Raw genomic sequence first — 21,326 nt, forward strand, 5'->3', positions numbered from 1 at the left:
GATGTGTATTTTCTTCCTCGGCTTAGGAGGTGCATCTCCAAACAACTACTAAACCCTCAAAAAAAAACTGACCATCCTTCTCGAGGTTCCCCAGAAAAACTAAAACATTTCAAGTTCTCTGGCTTGTATCTGTCTCAAGACAGTGGGATCCAGACCAAAAGCACCCCAACAATGCTGAGGGAGGAATCTCCCTCACCTGCCACTTGTGAGGAACAAAAACTACAACTCCCGTAAGGCAGTGGGGCCGCGGAATCCACAACTCCCAGCATCCTCCCGGAGGCCCAAGCCGGCCAGGCTAGTAGGCGGAGTGAGGTTGTAAATGTCTGCGGAAGCTGTGGAGAAACGTTCCTTCGGGATAGCAGCAGCTGAGGAGGAATCTGCGGCCCTGATAGAACAAGATGTAGCGCGCGGCCTGGAGAACTTTGCTGTGAGAGTGTGGCCTCGGGGGGCGGGCCCCAGGCCTAAGCCTTTCCAGGTAGAGGCGGGACCAGGGACTATGGAGGCGGGGCCAGAGCTTTTTTTTTTTTTTTTAACGTGGGGGCGGAGCTAGAGCTGCTCATATTCCCCCTGGAGGCGGGGCCAGTGCCCTTTCCTCTGGGGCGGGGCTGGAGCTTGTCCTATTTCCTCCCTCCCCAGGCGGGGCCAGTGCCCTTTCCTCTGGGGCGGGGCTAGAGCTTGTCCTATTTCCTCCCTCCCCAGGCGGGGCCAGCGCTCGCCTTCTAGGGGCTGGGCTAGAGAGCTGTCCCCAGCCCTGCAGGGGTTGACTAGAAGGAGGCTTTCAGGTCCCCCCAGGCGGAGCCTGCGCCCAGCCTCCAGGGGTGGAACTAGAGGGCTGCTCAGCGCTCCAATAGGTGAGAGCAGCGCTCTTTTATGTAGAGGCGGGGCTAAAGGGCTGCTCCCAACCCCGGGGGCGGAGCTAAGCCCTTCCTTATTGGGCGGGACTTCAGGGCTGCACACAGCCCAAGGGGGCGCTAGGGCACCTTGCCTAGGAGCCGGGAAAGATAGACGCATAGCTCCCTCCTGTGGTAATAGTTGTCAAACTGACTGTAATCCACAGGCTTATTTTCCCTAATGCTTTTATTTTTTAAATGTTAGTATACAGGGTATTTGGTTTTTATTATGGCGTTTTAAAAATGTTCATTAGCAGATATTAATTATACATAATAATGGGTTCCATGATGACTTTGTCACACAAGCACATAATGTGTTTTGATCATATGTACCACCACTACTGCTATCATCTTTTGTCCCTCTCCCTCTCCTAGGAATCCTTCATCCCCCTGGCTAGCGCCCCCTTCAACTGTGTGTGTGTGTGTGTGTGTGTGTGTGTGTGTGTGCGCGCGCGCGCGTGTGTGTAAGACACAGAGCGACCCAATGAGTTTCATTAAGGTTGTTCACTGCAACTGCAGCCTTCTTGACTTTTTTTTGTGATTTACTTATTCCTTGAGAATACCATACAGTATACATTGATCTGACTCGTCTGTCCCCCAACTCCTCACAGATCATTCCCCACTTCCTTCCCTGTCTACCCAATTTCATGTTCTTTCTCTCGGAAGGAAAAAAAAAAAAAGGCATTGGCCTGGAGGGAAAGTTCTTAAATTAACAGAATTTAATATTTTTCTATGAACCTGTAGTAAGACCTTAAAAGGAATTTTTACTTTATTCTTTCAGTAAAATGGCAGTTCCCTATAGTATATGTGGCGGAGGGGTGGTTTTTCAGAAAGAGCATTTTTATCTGGCCTTGTACTCAGAACTTACTGAGGGGTCAGAGCAAATCAGTTCCCTGTCTGGTCTCAACTGTCTCTCATGTAAGAATGGCCTGGTTATGAATCTCAGCCCCTCGAGTCAAACTTAGCTGAGGTCTCCTTCATGCTGAGAGGTCTTGGACAAAAATGTAAGTTAACATCTGCAAAGCCTTGGAAGCCTTTTGTGTAGAGTTTAAGTACTAGTACCTCACTTTATAGCTGCTTTAGGAATTACTGTTTGTAGTTCTCTGTAAGGACTCAATAAATGCCCACTACTGTTACTACCTCAAAGACCTTGGTCTAACCTTCAACCCCTCTGACTGTGGTCTCAAAGTTACCTAAGGAATTGGGAATACCCAAAGATTCTGGCAAAAGAGCTTTGCCCTTGGATGTTGGACTTAGATGATGGTTTAGTCACCTTAGCTATTCCACAAAGCCTGAGCTTTTTGTTTTCAAAGTGAAAATGATTTAAAATTGTATAACTTTCCCCCATCTACTATCAGTACAAATTGGGGCTGCCTCCTCCTTCCTTCTAGGGTTTTTGTGGGCAGCAAATGGGGTGATAACTTCTATAGCAGATTTCTGTAAGCAAAGCAAGATTTTAATGTGAGCAATAGTTACTGACCTCTCAAATTATGATTTGTGGCCAACAATACTTTTGTGCATTGGTGGTTTTTGTTAAAACACAAGTAGATAACACTATATATACCAATGAGCCCTTAAAGCTTGTTCAAGATCAGACATTACAGAATGTCTGATAAGACTACCTATATGTTTTTCTTTATTCATCAAACCATTGAGTGCCTGTAATATGCCAGGCTCTGTATAAGATAGGGCCTAAAAGATGACTTCATTTGGTTGAAGAAGACAGTATTTGGTTGCTTTTATTTTAACCTAGAAGTATCTAACATGAAAGAAAAAATGCTCTGTTCTTAAGTAACTTCAATAAATATTCATTAAGAACTAAACATATACCAAGTGATGAGTTGGGATGCAAAGAATAGAAGAACATAGTCTCTGCCCTCAAAACACTAACAGTGGAATTGATTTAACAGTTTGTGCCACTGAAGTGGGGGTGGGGTGGGGTGGGGATTTTGAACTCTAAAAATAAGTTTCCAGTCTTGAATTGTATTTTTCTTTGCCATCTTCTCTAAGAACAATCCATAAGACAGTTGGAACAATGTAATTCTTTGTTCGCCTACTTTATTTTATATTCAAAGATAACTAAGAATAACTTCATTAGCCAGGCTATTGCCTGTAATCTCACCACTCTGGAGGCAAAAGTAAGAGAATCATAAATGTAAGGGCCATCCTAGGCTACACTGTAGATGTAATTCTAAATGGTCTTATTAAATGAGAAACACAGAGCCAAATGCAGAGTTAAAAGCCCAGAGATTGAGTAGCAGCCAAGAGCTAAGACCACCTTCTTACCCCTTGCTGTCGATGTCAACCTTCCCCTGAGAAAAGAGACCTTCTTCCTGTGTCCTGCCTTTTTTATTGCCTTTCTGTTCTGCCTTCTCATTGGCTGTAAACCAAACACATGACTTCCTCGTCACTGCCTGTCTATACAGACCTCCAGGTCTCTATGGTTGGTACTGAGATTAAAGGTGTGTGTCACCAAACTGGCTGTGTCCTTGCACACACAGACTCTGCCTGCCATGTGATCGGATTAAGGGTGTGTGCTACCACTGCCAGACTTCTGCTTAATGGCTTGCTCTTAGCTCTGATGGCTTGCTCTTAGCTCTGATCCCCAGGCAACTTTATTAACATACAAATAAAATCACATTTCAGCACAAATAAAATATCATCATACTACATAGCAAAACCCTGTCTCCAAAAACCAGTTACTAGGAATGTAGCTCAGTGACAGAGTGTTTTATGCTCAAGTTCCTGGGTTTGATTCCTTGCACCATCAAAAATTAAAAGGTTTATATAAGTAATCTTTAGAATCCTCACAGTCATTAGTGTCCATCAACTCAGGGGAGTTGATGTACTAATCATAGTTTTCAGATTAAAATAAGTAACTGTCTATTTTTCAAAGGAAGAGGGAGGAGAGAAGAAGTCATGTAATTGACCCTTAAACTAACCATTTTGGGCATACATGAAAGTCTGGAGAATGAAACTGTTGTAAAAGGATATTCCTGGCGTCACAAGATACTGAACAAAGTAAAAGTGAATAGCCAGGCAGTTTTACTGTTGCAAAAGGATGCGCAATGGCCCATACCAGATGAGCAGCACATGGTGGGGAGTTGGAGGGGAGGGGGTCACTTAACCTGTGTCTCACTCCATTGGTGGCAGTTCAACCTCACAATCTGTTGTGATTGGCTAAGTGATAATAGGTGGGCGGGAAGGTTGCTATAGAGAGTTTTGTTTCAAGAAAGTCTGCCACCCTGGGTTTGGCAACAGGTAAATTCACAAGAGTTTCACAAGATGGAGGAGTTTATAGAATGTTAGTCTATTGGTCTCTGATAAAAATGACTGCTTCTCAGAAAACATAATCTACACTCTTGACAGTATAAGACAAGCCTGGTGGTTGCCCAGGTTGTCTAGTGGTACTAGTGGTATAGGGTGTGTGTGTGTGTGTGTGTGTGTGTGTGTGTGTGTGTGTGTGTGTGTGTGTGTTATGGATACCAGGGATGCAGGGTAGAATTCTGCATATGCCATGGAAATGCTCCACCACTGACCTACAGTCCCAGCTCACCTTCAGTTAATTTTCTTCTATGTATTCCACATACATAAAAGGAATCTTACAAGAAAGTCAAAATAGCTTGCTTGCTGCAAGCCCTGGCTTCACAGACCCACACAACCATTAAGGCATGAAAAACTCAAGGTAAAAATAACTTTATGTCTGCTTTGCTTTGAGGTGCTGTGTACAGAGAAAAGAGAACATTGAAATGCTCACATTAGAAGCCAGCATCCCCTAACGTCCTCAGGGTTGAAAGCCAAGGAGAAAATAAACTAATTGGTTTTCTCAAGCTAAGTCAGGTTCAATCATTTGTCAGGTCCCTCAGATCAACTTCAAACGTTATTTTTAAGATCTCAGTTGGGCCTTGACCAGAATTATCTGGCTCACAGTCTCCTAATAGCTGTTAGAAGCAAAAACAAACTGGTGACGCTCGAGGCCAAGTCCAAGGTTTCTTGTAGCTGGGTTTTCAATACAACCAAAAAAGGAAGGAAGGTTTTCACAATGCTTCCTGAAGTAGTCCTTAGGATTCAGGAAACTTCCTTAAGACTCATGCTCATGCTTAAAATCCCAGTACTATACAAACTTGTGCTTGAGTTTCTGGGGCTTTGATACAGAATGTTAATCAGAACAGCCCCAACTTTCGATTGAAGTTGTCAAGAGCTGCAGTGATGCAGTCAGAACAAACTGGGTGTCCGCTCTGTGTCTAAAACTACTGGTTAGAAGGACACTTCATGACACACCCCAGAACTCATGCTTTGCCTTTGGACACATTGGTTTGAATGATGGCACCTACCCATTTAACACAATTCAACATCCAAATCAGTTCATGCTAGCCTAGTTCAGAGAGGGAAGAAATCACCGTGAACAAGGGGAACCAAGAGCGTGGAAAAAAATAAAATTAAAAAAAAAAAATATATATATATATATATATATATATATATATATGTATATTTAAACATGCTATATGCTGTTTCTATTTTTGCTTCCTAGATAATTACTATTTATATTTTCTTCTCTCAAGTATTTTTGGAAAACAAAATTGGAATCTCTACCCAGGATGTGGCTTATAGGGAACCATTTCACACTGATCATTTTGCATTTATCTCTAGCTCTTGCATATAACAATGCAAGAATAATAAAAGTCCTCTTCTTGTCCTTTATGTTTTTCTGCTGATTCCAAATCCCAGTATATGCATAAGATACTTAATAAGGTAGTGTTTGTTGATAAATGAAGAAAGTCTGGGCTGGGTCAGCTCTTAACTCTCCTCACTCAACATGAGTAAGTCACCAAGGTGAGGAAAGTATTTCATAGCCCGGATTTTTGTTTGGACGTGTTTCCAACCAGGAAGTTTAATTCTAGGACCTATTTTTTTCACCACCTACTACAATACCTGTTTAACTTTTCTTAAATTTACATGCCAGCCCCAGTTGTAATTACTTAGATTCTCTCTTGTATTTTCCTTTATAAGTGAGATAGAAAGAACAGATAGGTAGTAAAGGGAAGGTAATATTTTTAAAGCAAGTTCCAGGCCCTGAGCAGCATTATCTCCCTAGGAGTCTGTGATAACCACCCCCAGTATGAGTATCTTCCTGGTCGTAATTGTTGATCTACAACTTACCAAATCATTTGCCAAGAGTCACCATGGTAATGTGAGCCTGGCTCTGTATATGACTCCAGAACAGTCCACCTTCTGCACTGAGAAGCCCCTCTGGCTTGGCCCTGTGTTCCTGACCACGGTCGTGTGATTGTGGGGTTTTCTGCCTGAACTACTGCATGGTTTGTTTCAGTATCTTAAACCCAGTTGGAAGCCTGTTAGTTCTTTGTTCATTTACATTTCTGACTACATTTTCTAGCCGTTTCCTGTCACCATTCCCAGCTTTCACCCTACTGTACTAGCCAGGACTCCCTTGACTGTATGAAACATAAACATCCCTCAAATTGCCTCAAGCAATGGAGGGAAAAGATTGCCTCACAAAATGGAAATGTCCAAAAATGGCTACCCTAGACCTATTTGTATCAAGACTCTAATGATATCTAGTAATGTCTCACCGCTGCACTTCCTGTTCATAGAGTAAAAGGTTCAAGCCCACTTCTGCATTTCAAAACCCACCAAAACCTACCAGTCCCAGAGCTCAAAAACCCACCAATCCCTGCACAGGAAATCCCGCCAATCCCTTGGCTTGCCTTAAAATCCCACCAATCCCCACCCTGGAAAACTGTGCCTCTAAGAAGGCCTATATAAAGCCTGCCTCCTGCTCAGTTCCTTGTTGCTTCTTGCCCAAGCAGAGGCAACCACCGTCTTGTGTCCCTCCAGTAAATCCCTCGTGTGAGGTCTGTTGTGCAGCGTGACTCTGCTAGGCTCCTGACTGCCGGGATACTTTTCCTTTCAGAGCTGTAACACTTGCATGGGGAAAGCTCTCCCTTCAAAGCTGCATCATGTGCACTGGGGAAACCCTTCCCCTCGGAGCTGTAACACACCGTTCACACCTCGGCTTCCCTTTACAGCACTTGGCTGGGCAGGAGGTTTTGTGTAAGTGGTAAACTTGATACCGAGCATTCTGTGGAGGAGTCCCACTTCCTTCTTTGTGTCAGTAACCCAAATTTGTATTTCTTTGTTCTGGTTTAGGGGGTGTGCTTGGCCACAAACTAAACACTTTTGTTGTTCTCTGTTGTGTTTTCGTTTTTTTGAGGTGGGGTCTCTTTACTGTCTGAGGCCAACTTCAAGGGTGACCTTGAACTTCTGTTCCTGTTGCTTCCATCTGTAGAATGCTGAGGGCAACAAGCCTGTGTGCCTCCACCGTGGATTATGTGGTGCGAAGGATGGAACCCGGGGCCTCCTGCATGCTGAGCTGGTACTCTACCAACCGAGCTGTACCCCCACCCCCAAAGCAAACACTTGAAAAGAACAGTGATGTTCTGTTTAGCCAGAGCCCTGCATCAGGAGTGGAGGGACTTCTGGGAGGAGCTGGGGGAAAAGTCCATCTGCTGTGACCAAAGCCCTGTTCTGTCCTTGGTGTGCTGTAGGCACAGGCAGCCTTCAGGTTGCAGTAACCTGTACAAGGACTTGGTCCACAGGTCTGTAACAGGAAGTAGGGTACAGACAGACTTTGTAAAGTGTTACACACTGGATACATTTCAGCTAAGAGCAAGGGGCCCCTCCCAGTTTGCAACACCACACTTCCCAGCATGGAAGTTGAACAGGTTGCTGAACATAAGCATCTGAATAGCACGTCTAATGATTGATGACCTCAAATTATCTCTGAAAAGATGGATAATCACATAACAATATATTAAGTTAGGCACTTTTAAAAAGGTTTGGGGAGGTTGGTTTGGGTTTTGGTAATATGGAGCCTCCAACATAGTGCCTTTTACATGCTATACAACTCTACCATTGAACTTTCCTCTACCTCAGAAGATTTTTCTTCACTATAGTTATTTTTTGTTTGTTTGTTTGTTTTTTTGTTTTTTGTTTTGTTTTTTCGAGACAGGGTTTCTCTGTGTAGCTTTGCGCCTTTCCTGGCGCTCACTTGGTAGCCCAGGCTGGCCTCAAACTGACAGAGATCCGCCTGCCTCCGCCTCCCGAGTGCTGGGATTAAAGGCGTGCGCCACCAACGCCCGGCATCACTATAGTTATTTTTAAAGTCAGTAAAATATTTTTCTTCTGTAGTATTTTTTTTCTAACCTTTTATGCAGGAGAAAAATGAAGAAAGATGAAGATTAAATGATTTATAGTCATCACTGGTATCAGGGTCAACGATTTCATACATATTTTTTATTCTGGGCTAGTAAAATGGGTCAATGGTTAGAGACACTTCCTGCCAAACTGGAAATTTACCTTGAGGTCTGTATTGTCTGTTCAAAGATATCTGAAGCTCATTTGGAATTTTCTGCTATCTGTAACCCAGTGTAAAGGAGCTCAAATTGCCAGATTGTACAACAATTTTAACTATAGAATTTTTATATGTTTATATATATATATATATGTGTGTGTGTGTGTGTGTGTGTGTATATGTATATATATATATATATATATATATATATATATATATATATTCATCTATCTGTCTCTATGTCTATGTCTATCTCTGTCTGGATCTCTATCGAATGTTACAGATGAAACCCAGCACATTCTTTTCACATGCTAGGAAAATATATAAAAGCATATAAAAGAGTGTTTCATAGTAAATTCTGAACTGGGGCTATAGCTCAACAGTAGAGAACTTACTTGCCTATCATGTGTGAGGCCCTACGTGCAATCTTCAGTACAGCAAAAATAAATAAAATAATATAATAAAGTAGTCTCAAAAATATTTTTAATTTTTAAGTAGAAAGAACCAGACAGAACTAATTTTTAGAGGGAAAAAAAATACTCTCCTGGTTAGAAAACTGCAGCAAGTCAGACTTATTTTACAAGGAGTCATCTGTGTTGGGGAAAAAAATCATTTTCTAGTTCAGTGATTTAATGCTGTACTTTAAAAGGATATGCTCCTTGAAGAACAAATCAGTTTAAAAATACTCTTCATGAAAAGTTTCACAAAGATGATAAAAATCTTCATTTTACAGCTACTTCTTAAAGCGCCTCAATAACCACTTACATTTCAACGTTGAATCGTTAAAAAGCCAAAAGTGGGTTCTGGGTAAGACAGCACTCACGGCATTTGATGGACAGGGCATCTTCTTTGAGAGTTCCTTTGTCTCTGTGGGACATCTCTACACAGCTAAAGCGGTAAGACACAATGCGAGCGGAAGCGCTTTAGCTCCCCACCCCCGAATCACTGTCTAAGCAGAAGGCTGGCCTGCCCCCCACCCCAGACTCCCACTCTTCACCTTCTTAATCTTTCAACAGGAATGCCAATCCTCCTCCAGTTCTGTGCTTTTTAAAGTATAGGCTTCTGCACTTAACTGCACAGCTCCACCAAGCCTCCACAGGGAGTGTCACTACATGCTGTTCAATGTCTTTCTGAAGATGGGCCCAGGAGACACCCTATTAACAGAGGACCAGAGATGGGCAATTCCAGTATCCCTTGGGATCCTGTAAAATCCTTACCCCAAATGAAAAGCCATGCAGTTGGTACCTTGCAAAACCACTCTAACCCAACTCTGTTGGCACTGTGGCATGCCACTTTACTAACAGTTAGAATAAAAACAGTCCCCAGGAACTGCCTCCTACAAAAGAATGGTTTGGAAGGACACATCAGTGAAATTTCTTTCTTGTATCTGCACTAGAAAAGTCAGTGTTGCTTCCAATAGTGAGAATGTTTCTTACAGACAGTGCAAGACTCACGTCTAATCATACACCCTCTTTGAACTGACTGATTCCAGGTGAAGCCAATTGTTCAGTCTGTTTCTGTTTCACATTTTCTGTCTAAGCCCACTGGACATGTTTCTTTCACCCTGGGTTAGTCAGCTTTCTGCTTTTGTAACAAAACACCTGAGATAATCAGCTTAAAAAGTTGAAAGGTTGTTGGGCATGGTAATCCAAGCACTTTAGAGGCTGGGACAGAAGGATTCCCAGAAGTTTCAGGACAGCTAGACGCTGTCTTACCCCTGCCCTGACCCCACATACTATACATAGAAGGGAATGGTTGCTTTGAGCTCACACTTTGTAGGTTTCAGTCCACAGTTGATTGGTCCCATCTCTTGGCCTTTTGCTAAGATTTCTAAGGCAGATCTTCAAGGTGGCAATATGTAATACAAAATTGATAGCAGCTGAGAAGCGGAATAAACACAGGGTAATACTGGATCCCAATAAACAGGCTCCACCTCTTTTTTAATAATTTATTTAACTTTATTTTGTGTGTGCATTGGTATGAAGGTGTCAGATGCCCTGGAACTGGAGTTACAGACAGTTGTGAGCTGCCATGTGGATGCTAGGAATTGAACTCAGGTCCTTTAGAAGAGCAGTCAGTGCTCTTAACCGCTAAGCCATTTCTCCACCCCGGGCTCCACCTCTTAAAGGTTACACTACCTTCCAATAGGAGCACGGGTTGAGGACAACCCTTGAACACATAGGCCCTTGAGGGGTATTTACCCAAGCCACGGCACACCTCACTTTTGCCTTTTGTTCATTACCTTACCTTTTTAAAAACAATCTCATTAAGTCCCTTTAGGAAAGAGGTGGATATAAATAAAGTTCCATGTAAGCAACAATTTTTCTGTACATAAAGCTTGTTAGGTCCTTAAGAGGGATGTGTGTGTGTATGTATATGTAGAGGCCGGAGGTTTCTCTCTACCATCTCTCCTTGAGGTAGAGTCTCTCACTGAATCTGGAGTTCACTGATCAGCTAGACGGGCTGGCCATCGAGCCCTGGGGATCCTGAGTGTCCACACCTCCAGTGCTAGCCTGGCCGGTGCATGCTGCCCCATTAGACTCTCTTCTGCGTGTCTTCAGGGGATCAGAGTCAGACACTGTGCTTGTATGGCAAGCACTCTACCAACCGAGCCACCTCCCCAGCCCTACGAGAGACCTTCAGGGTTTAAAATTGTTCTTCTTAACACCTGTAAGGAAGGAATTAAGACAGCAGGCTTTCCACAGAGATTTTAGATTGGAGGCTTCTTCTTATTTTATAAATGTAATGTTTTGACAATGCAGGTACATTTAAAACACCAATGTTGCACATTATCCCTTTGTCTTTGAATAAGAACAGAATTTCTTTACACGTATCAGATACATCTATAATTTATATATCGATACCTATTTAATTAATTCCATTTTAAAATGATTTCTGTGATTGATTTAACACTAATGACCTTCCTACCCCCAGGGGAAAACACCTGGAATGACTCATAATGATATATTATCAGATAAAGCTAAAAGGGAAAAAAACCTAAGGATAAAATATTGAACTTCATGCAGGCATCAAATTTAGTAGTTTTTGATCAAAGTGCTTGAGAATAAACGATTATGAGTGCTCAGCCCTAAATGGAACATCTTTATCAATCCTCCCACCCCTGGCAAGGCTCAGGGAACATCCCAGAAGAGGAGGTGGGGAAGATGTAAGGGCTGGAGGGTGGGGAGGAAGCTGTGAAATGCTGCCTTCTGAACATGGCGTGGCCATTGCACTCATGAATGCACAGCAGCTGTGGATAGCTATGAAGACTTCCATGAGATCAAACCAGCCAACACCCCAGCACAGATCGGGCAGGGAGGCCTGAGGCACCTCCCCTGAGTCAGGGGCTGTTGGCAGGTGATAGCTGCTAAAAGGAGGAAAAACCATTCTCTGGGGTGTGGCTGGTTACCCATGTTCCAGGAGACAGCCCCACATCCATGCATATATGGGCAGCACTAAATGGCCGTTAAAAAACAGGGGGACATGAAACTGGAAGGTGGGTGTAGAGGGTTGGAATGGGGTGGGTTATGATCACAGTTCATCATTTACACATAAGCAAGTCTAAAAGAATAAAAAAGCTGCAGCTGGGCAGTGGTGGAGCACACTTTTGTCCCAGCACTCAGGAGGCAGAGGCAGGCAGATCTTTGTGAGTTTAAGGCCAGCCTGGTCTACAGAGTGAGTTCTCCGGCAGCCAGGACTACACACAGGAAGCATGTCTCAAGAAAACAAAAAATAAAAATAAGAAAATTTTAAAAAAAAATAAAGTTTCAGTTCCTGATATCAAAAACTATGAGGGAAACAAAACAAATTTCAAAGATTTCAATTCCTGATTATAGAAAAAAGAATTCTATTGTTATTATTCCTGTAAGACCACAAAACTTTAAAGTTTTGGAAGTTGCTTTGTGGGACTGGACAGAGGTCTCTGGTTCAGGGAACTTATTGTTTTTGCAGAGCATCAGAGTTTGGTTCCTAGCACTCCTTGGGCAGCTCATAACCTGTAACTTCAGCTCCAGAGGGTCATATGTCCTCTTCTGACCTCCATGGGGGACCGGCACACATATAACAGACACATATTCACAGAAGTAAAAATCAAAATAAATCTTTAAAAATTAATTTCTTTAAGTAGAAGGATATTCTTGGGTCATGTTTCAGTGTGTTGTGTTTTTACAGGTTTGCTTTGTCATATTTCATATATGCTGGAATTAGGAAATGTCTACACCAAAAGCTGTACATACATTACATTCATATGAAATAGCTGAATGCCACTCTAACCAGCATATCTCATTTTTGCAGTATACTCCTGATCACGTGGCTGGGCCTGGAGCAGACATCGACCCCACACAGATAACCTTTCCTGGGTGTGCTTGTATCAAAACTCCGTGTCACCCTGGCACTTGCTCCTGTCTCCGCCATGAGAACAACTATGATGACAATCTGTGCCTCAGAGACATAGGATTGGAAGCAAAGTACGCCAAACCAGTTTTCGAATGCAATGTCCTCTGCCATTGCGGTGAACACTGTAGAAACAGGGTGGTCCAGAATGGTCTGCAGTTCTGTCTCCAGGTGTTCCAAACGGATAAAAAGGGCTGGGGACTTCAGACCTTGGAACCTATACCCAAGGGAAGATTTGTCTGTGAGTATGCTGGGGAGATTTTAGGGTTCTCTGAAGTACAGAGAAGAATTCACCTACAAACAACACATGACCCAAATTACATCATCGCCATCAGGGAGCACATTTATAATGGACAGGTCATGGAAACTTTTGTTGACCCTACCTACATAGGAAATATTGGGAGATTCCTGAATCATTCTTGCGAACCAAACCTGTTGATGATTCCTGTCCGAATTGACTCAATGGTACCTAAGCTGGCACTTTTTGCAGCCAGAGATATTTTACCAGGAGAAGAACTCTCTTATGACTATTCAGGAAGATTCCTTAATCAAATAAGCAGTAAAGACAAAGAAAGGATAGATCATGAACAACTGAGAAAGCCACAACTAAGAAAGCCTTGTTACTGTGGTGCCCCATCATGTGCCACCTTCTTGCCCTATGACAGTTCACTATACTGCCCCTTAGGAAAACCAGACACCAGTTAGGAAGGGAGGTCCTGCCTGCCAGCATCTCTGTGAACATAAACCAGAAGGAATCAAGCATTAAGTGACCATCTGCATCCTGCTTCCTCTCTGGCAGACAACCTACCCTCAAGGGAAGTGTACCTTGTATTCAGCATCTTGCTCCTCCCTGTAAAAAGACCAGGGGATGCCCAGCCCTGCCTCTGCCAGGCTGCCTAAATTCAACTCAGGAATGTGGCCCAGACTGTAAAATGTCCAGCTGTACCCTTTCTCCAGAATACTTGCTTTTATAGTTAGATGCGGGAAAATGACTATGTTCAAACTAGCAGGATACAAGTGAAAACAATGAATCATTCAGTGTCATCCTTGTATTTCTTCTTAGAAACCAGAATGTATATTTGATGGCTGAAGCTGGAGTAGCCATCCAAAATCCAAGATGACCCTGGGAAAGGGTCATACAGAGCAAATCAACAAGCTACCTGTAACTGTAGAAAGTGCTGCTAGTCCTGACCTGTGCTTGTAGGTGAGACCTACAATAGCAAGGCACCGTTGCCTTGCATTTGAGTAAACCTGATGATTCGAGAAGACATCAGCCTTGCTTTCTAGCCAATTTTTTTTTCAGTAATAAAGCTGGTTTTTATGTCTATTTGACTCCTGATTTTATTTATTGTTTCTAAACATGAATTAAGGAGGAAGGATGTTATCACCTGCTAAAACCTAATAATCAAACAACAATTATGAAGTACAACCATGAGAATGATTTCCATTTATAATGAGGTCAGAAAAGGAACCCTCTTGTAGAGTTTTGACTACATTCTTGGCTGTGTCCCAGAGCTTATGAAGTTAGGTTTCAAAACCTCAAACAACCTCACTCCTTCATTTATTAATAACATAAAAATAACCCTGTCAACACCATAGAAGCAGATGGGAGTTGAATAACTCCATTTAAACTTCTGAAAGAACAAAGGCCTCTGAATGCCTTCCTTAAAACAGGCTATTATAAGAAACCTAGTTAACTACAGTCTAGGGAATATTACTCCATGGTGGAGTATATGCCTACCATGCAGAGGCTCCTGGTTCCAGCCAATGTACCACAAGATAAATAAGACAGCTGTTTTAAAAATCAGCTTCATTCTATATATATTCTGTAGAAATTAAATATCTTAAAAAGGCGATTATTCAATCATGTATATTTTTAGTAAGAAGAAATTGATTTCTGTAGTACATATAAATCATATACAGGGAGGCTTTGTGCTTTAAAAAGATTTATATTATTTATAGCACCCTATTCCAGTGTAAAACCTAGGTATGTTAGTTGTCCATCAGAAATAAAGGAACTGTCTGGGAGCTACCTCAGTAAAGGTGCTATGAGCATATTAGAGTTTGTGTTTTCATAGCACCAGAAATTACTCCCTTAGAAACAAGGTAGTAGATGATACATAAAATGTCCCAAGTTGCAAGGGTACAGTGTCAAAACTTTCCTCCCTGCCATCTCTTCTGTTCCTTTGATTTCTCTGAAATCTCTGGCTTGCTTTTTGTAAGTCAGCTTATATGTCTCACTCCAAAATGGCTCTTTTCCTTATACTGCTGTGAAAGGACCCAAGCTACAGAAGAAACAAGAAGGAAATCCCTGGGAGAAAATGTTGGACTCACTGTTCATTGAGATGCCCTTTGCTGCTTTTCACTCACCCTCTATTGAAAATTTCCATCTTGACTCAGGGATATTCAGAAGACAATCTGGAGACACATCAGCTACTACCTTGGTATTTCAGCCACAGAGAAAACTGAATACAACAAGACACTTGAGATTTGTGTTTGTGTCCTTTGTCTTAGTTACTTTTCTATTGTGATAAAACACCATGACTGAGGTAACTCATAAAAGAAAGTGTTTAATAGAGCTTATGATTCCAATGAGAGTCCATGATGGCAAAGGCATGCCAGCAGAAACAGCTGAGAGCTCACATCTTGATTCCATAAGCACAAGACAGAGAGAACTAACTGGGAATGATACAAGTCTTTGAAACATCAAAGCCCACCCCCAATGACACACCTCCTCCAACAAAGCCACACCTCCTAATCCTTCCCTAACAGTTCCACCAACTGTAAGCTAAGTATTCAAATGTATGAGCCCATGGGGGTTATTCTCACTTAAACCACCACATCCTCATGTACTTTCTTATTCTTAAATAAAACAAAAGTCCTGAAAATCATATTCCTAAGGTTAAGTATGAAATCTCTCTTAAGCGCCAAGTTAACTGCATTTGCTTTGTTTTCTTAATGTTGCTATGGGGGCTGCAAAGATGTCTCAGTGATTAAAGCACTGGCTGCTCTTGCAGAAGACGTAGGTCCAGTTCCCAGTACACACATGGCAGCTCACAACTATCTGGAACTCCAGTTGTGGGGGATTTGATGCCTCTTCTGGCCTTCCTGGGCACATGCAACTTCAGGTATGTGTGTGGTCACATACATACATTGCAAGCAAAACATCTGATACACAAAGGTAAAAATAAATTTTTCAAAAAATGCTGATGCTTCTACCTTTAAGAGAACACATTTAAAAAATACTTCTGGCTGGGCAGTGTTGGCACACACCTTTAATCCCAGCACTCGGAAGGCAGAGGCAGGTGGATCTCTGAATTTGAGGCCAGCCTGATCTACAGAGCGAGTTCCAGGATAGGCTCCAAAAGCTACACAGGGAAACCCTGTCTCAAAAAAAATATATATATATACTTCTGTTCGACTACTGTGATAAAAAAATAAAATCTTTATATGACATATCATATGATAAAAATGACTCTTCACTTCTGTGATCTTCCTAAGTCCCATCACCCACTATGGTCATGAGAAAAAAAAGTAAGAAATACATCCTGGAAAAGTCAAAACCAAAAGCATTCTTTATTGTCAAAGCACTTAGTTTCCCCTAACAGAAAAGCCACCGACATTCTGAATAAGAGGGCCAGATACATATGTTCCATATGGTCTTTGAGTGCCTATATAGTACAAGAACTGTACGTGCAAATTTGGTACCTGCATGAATAAGTGACCAGCAGAGGAGAGTTGTCAGAGGAGATTCCAGAAGACCAGGAACAAGACTGTTTAAGGAAGACCAAGAGAGTTCCTAAGTAGCAGCCTAAACTAGTAAAGATATAAATAGAACCAAGAGAAGAACTAGATGTCAGGGATAAGAGGTCATGCAAGCTGAGGGATGGTGCTGTAATTTTCACTAACACAACAAGATGCATTGAAACGTCTTTTCCAAACACTGAAAGAGAAACAGCTGGTAGAACATAAGACCCTCAGATACAGAGTTCGTACATTTTTGGTTTTTTAATTCACAATATTCAAGTGCTAAATGCAAAACAACAACAAAACCCACCTTAATTGTGATGCTGGGTAAAGTACAATGCCATGTAAGCAGGAAGCCTGAGTTCAGATTCACAAAACTTATCTAAAAGCCAGCCATGGTACCACAAGTCTTAGTGCCAGAGAGGCAGAAACAAAATGATCCCAGGTGGGTCACTGGCTAGTCAGGCTAGCCAATGGTTGAGTTCCAGGGTCAGTGAGAGACTCTGTCTCAAAGAACAAGGGGAAAAGCAATGGAAAAGGCCACCCAGCTTTAACCTCCAGCCTGCAGATGTACCTGCACACACACACACACATACACACACACACACACACACACACACACACACTGCCCCCCCCACACACACACACACAATACATCTTGTTTGATTTTTCTTCTTCCCACAAACATTTCATCCCAGCACTCTACTCCTGGTATAAGGTGAGTGCACTGTAGCTTTCATATGCACAGGAGGCCATCAAAAACTGACTTAAAGTTTCCTAAGGGTACATCTTGTCCAGAACTGGCTGTACCCAAAAAAAGAAAAAGAAAGAAAAAAAGAAAAGACAAAGAACATCACACAGACTGCCATTGTGGCCAGAAAGCACATCTTGCCAAATTGTTCTCCTCACACGCAAGGTCTGGCCATTTTAACAACATTAAAGAAGAGAAAACCAGAAAAGAAGCCATAAAGAAAGGCAGTATCTAGCAGGGACCCAAGGCAAGCACGCCTCCTCACAGGAAGCAGAGGTGCCTGGAATAATGATACCCCTGGGAGATTAAGGGAGTTCTGGTGTTTTAAGGGGGCTTTAGAACCCTAGGCTTTATTTATAAGGTTTAGGCATCTTTTTCCATTTCTGCTATGAAATTGTATATAAATACATATGTATATATGCATACTGCTTTCCTTTTTAAAAAAAATTTCCAAACAGACAAAAAATGTGCTTTTTTCACAATGTAATAGTGCCATGTCAAAGTAAAAATGTCTTTAAATTTTTCAGAATCTAGGGGCTAGGGAGACTACTCATCTGGGGAGATGCCTTGTAAGCGTAAGGACCAGAGTTCCATCCCCAGAACCTATGCAAACACACCCAGGTGTAATGGGGCACACTCATAATCGCAGGCTTAGGGAAGTGGAGACAGGTGCTTCTCGGGTACTAATTTCAGGATTGCCGGGATAAATGCTACTTTTACTTTTTTCTTTTTTATCTAAGAAGAAAGTCATTTTAAATACTCCAATTCCAGTTTCAGTTCATGCAGAATGCTGCTCTGGGGCCACCCACACACGGAACAGTAAGAATTTATCTCTGCTCACAGTACCAACCTGAGCAGAGTTGTATGAGTCTCACAGAGGTCTCAAGACATGAAGGTTCTAGGGGACCATTTTCAGGGTCCATAACTCCATTTCCAACAGCCACGCCAAGTGTAACCTAAAGGCTATGGAGCATCAAGGAGTTGCTGGAGTCCCACTTTATGTCTTCAGTCACAACAAATGTCAAAAGCTCAGGTCATTTAGTGAGCAGCCACTGTGTAGGAGCCACCATAGAAGAGTTTTGATCTGCACTAAAGCTTTTTGTAGTTACTGGTGCTTGAAATATTAGAAAGCCATGGTTTCCACACCCTGCTCAGTTCCTAGCACCCACTGGGGTAGCTTACAACTACTTGTAACTTCAGCTCCAGGGAATCTAATGTCCTATTTTGGCATCCACATGTATCTGTAGTCAAGTGTGCATATTAGCGCACACACACACACACACACACACACACACACACACACACACACAGAGGGGGGGGGAGGCGGCGGGGAGACTCTTTAAAAAAAGCCACTTTTGTCAGGGTTTCTGTGGCTGGCATTGCCTTTGCATCGACTTTCAGGGCAGTCTACAACAGCTCTGTGCCAAGGATGATGACACTTTCCAACTGGTTTGGGTTTTTTTGTTTTGTTTTGTTTTTCTACTCAAAAGGCAAGCCCCCAATAACAGGGTCACCAAATTGACCTAGGAATGGATTCACTTAATCTAATGTCTCTAGATAGAATTTTCCTGACAGCCCTCCATTCCATTTCTCTACACGAGAGAGAATGCAATATAGTTCAAATCCACTTTTCCCACATGCTACAACCTCATCTCCCAAGAGGCAAGAAGCCCACAGCTCAAAAGGTAAAAACAGAGACTTAAGTTTTATAATCCCAGGCCTCGTTTTAATCTAACACACTAAGTACTCTGGAGAGAACAGTCAGGAAAATATATTTTGAACAGTCTCCCGACAAATATTTCCAATACAACAAGCTGGGCCTGGTCCAATGACCAACTCTGGATATCATAAAATGGAATCAAGAGAAGGGGTGTTGGGATATGATGAGACCATGCCAGACCTCTCTGGCTCTTAGACCATGGTTGTTAACTCTCAGAGGCAAATGAGGTCAGAGCCAGCCTGAATGAGCCATATGTAGGAAAGGTCAGAGCTATTAACTCAGCAAGGGACCCAGCTCAGCAAACCACAGGGAGAGAGCCAGCACAGAAACTGCAGGCAGTTAGGAGGTCACTGTCAACTGTGGGCAGAGAGAAGAGTGGAAAGAATCTGCTCCTGAGGACGGAATTGATTAACTGTGAGTCACTTTTGCAGACTGGAGTCATTTGCAGTCAAGAGTGAACCAAGCTGCATACCCCAGGGTAGTATTTCGGCCACAGAGAGTAGGGAAGGCTGCAGTGCTATAGACCACATGAAGACCAGGGCTTGATCCACTCACCACAACTGCCCACCACCATGACAGCTATTCCTGAACCCTCTAGAAGAGTTTCCCCTATGCCAAGCTCTGCTGGCTCTTACAGATGCAAGGGAGGATAAAGAACTGTTGAAGTACTGCAGATTCCCTGGGTTGGGGTGGATAACATGGGTACACCTCTACTGTGCTGTAAACTGCTACAGAGGACTGACAATATCCACCACTGTTAAAATCATTTTGTGTTTCGCTATAATATTTAGACTCCAGGAACTTCTCCTACCAAAATTTCACCACAAATTGGCAAAGATACACAAGTAAAAACTGGTTTACTGGAACATTTTTTTAAACAATGAAAATAAATAATCCAGATACTTAAGGTAAAGGAATGTTTAAATCAAATCAAGCATTTTCAAATGAGCTATACCTGGGCTGGAGAGATGACTCAGAGGTTAAGAGCACTTGCTGCTGTTGTGGAGGATCCGAGTTCACTTCCTAGCACCCAGGTTGGTGAACCACACCACCTGTCACTCTACCTCCAGGGGATCTAACACCATATTCTGACCTCTGCAGGTACCTGCAATCGCATGCTAAGACATACACACACACACACACACACACACACACACACACACACACACACACTCATAATTTAAAGCAACAACAATAGTCTAGGGGTTGGAGAGAAGGCTCGACTGTTTAAGACATGCAGAGGACTCAGATTAAGTTACCAGCAACCACATGGCAACTAGGAATGGCCTGACACTCTAGTTCCAGTGAAGGCCACATCCTTTCTTGGATGTACATGTGAAGTCGCATGTACTCACATACACATACACACAGACACAAACATATACACATACTTATCAGGAAAATTCTATCTTAGAGTTAGGCATGCCTTTAATCTCAACACTCAAGAGGCAGAAGCAGGCGGATCTCTGTGAGTTTAAGGCCAGCCTGGTCTACAGAGTGAGTTCCAGGACAGCCAGGGAAGTTACACAGAGAAAAACCTGTCTCAAAAAAATCTTTTAAAAGATGCATTTTAAAAATTAAAAAATGAGCCAGGCGGTGGTGGCACACACCTTTAATCCCAGCACTCGGGAGGCAGAGCCAAGCAGATCTCTGTGAGTTTGAGGCCAGCCTGGGCTACCAAGTGAGTCCCAGGAAAGGCGCAAAGCTACACAGAGAAACCCTGTCTCGAAAACCAAAAAAAATAAAAAATAAAAAATTAAAAATTAAAAAATGAGCTACAACCATACAACCATAGTAATATACAGTACCTTCACAGGGTATATAAGATATAGTATTTATAGCTATATTTTTTCTTTTGGTGCTGGGTATCAAACTCTAGCAGGGTCACAGATGCTAAGTAGGTGTTTTATCAGTGAGTTGTATACCCTAGCTCCATCTTGTTTTATAAAAACAATGTTTTATACATTCTATATAATTTCTATATGTGAGTACAGACATGCTATGGTTATCAGCTGATTCTTTAGTATTAATATACATATATAGTATTACTTAAAAATGCTTAGAAAAAATCTGGAAAGATCAACTATTGACAGTGATAATCTAAGTGGCATGGATTTGAGAGATTGGAACTCACAGAATGAGCACAAGAGAGAGACCAAGAGAGACACACAGGGACTTTTATGTTGTTTTGTTTTGTTTTTGAAACAGTATCTTTGTATAGCCAAGGTTATCTTTGAACTTGTGTATCCAAGGTTGACCTCAAACAATCTTCCTGCCTAGGTCTTACCTTAGTCATCTGAGTTGATAGTTTTACCCTATATATTTATTATGTGTGATACATTTTTAAGATACAGATTTTTCTGGAGAAACTTGATAAACAGCTATTAATAATTCTTTATTTTTTTGAGATTATAATATAATCACATCATTTCTTCCTTCCTCTTTCTCCCTCTG

General features: G+C 42.2%; 1 protein-coding gene across 5 annotated transcripts; it reads left to right on the forward strand.

Moving 5' to 3' along the window:
* The first annotated feature begins 276 nt into the window (after nt 1-276).
* Nucleotides 277-13,986, forward strand: LOC102920499 (histone-lysine N-methyltransferase SETMAR). 5 transcript variants are annotated; one of them, XM_042273742.2, is made up of 4 exons: nt 293-475; nt 7,198-7,284; nt 8,996-9,158; nt 12,556-13,986. In XM_042273742.2, exons 2-4 carry the CDS (start codon nt 7,199-7,201, stop codon nt 13,357-13,359), a joined length of 1,053 nt encoding a protein of 350 aa, XP_042129676.2. In that variant the 5' UTR covers nt 293-475; nt 7,198; the 3' UTR covers nt 13,360-13,986. The 5 variants fall into 5 exon arrangements, with proteins under 5 accessions (XP_042129678.2, XP_006996326.2, XP_076423604.1 ...); XM_042273743.2 differs by having other exon boundaries at nt 345-475; nt 7,123-7,284; XM_042273744.2 differs by lacking the exon at nt 8,996-9,158 and having other exon boundaries at nt 277-475.
* Nucleotides 13,987-21,326: the final 7,340 nt, after the last annotated feature.

Source organism: Peromyscus maniculatus, chromosome 3 (assembly GCF_049852395.1).
Source record: "Peromyscus maniculatus bairdii isolate BWxNUB_F1_BW_parent chromosome 3, HU_Pman_BW_mat_3.1, whole genome shotgun sequence".
In the NCBI taxonomy this organism is placed as follows: domain Eukaryota; kingdom Metazoa; phylum Chordata; class Mammalia; order Rodentia; family Cricetidae; genus Peromyscus; species Peromyscus maniculatus.

What these genes read in the sequence shown, in the direction of transcription:
- LOC102920499 (XM_042273742.2), top strand. Translation starts at nt 7,199, where the DNA reads ATGCTGAGGGCAACAAGCCTGTGTGCCTCCACCGTGGATTATGTGGTG. An exon ending in GCCTCCTGCATGCTGAGCTG is followed by an intron (nt 7,285 to 8,995) that starts GTACTCTACCAA and finishes TTCATTTTACAG; the next exon opens with CTACTTCTTAAAGCGCCTCA. An exon ending in ATCTCTACACAGCTAAAGCG is followed by an intron (nt 9,159 to 12,555) that starts GTAAGACACAAT and finishes TCATTTTTGCAG; the next exon opens with TATACTCCTGATCACGTGGC.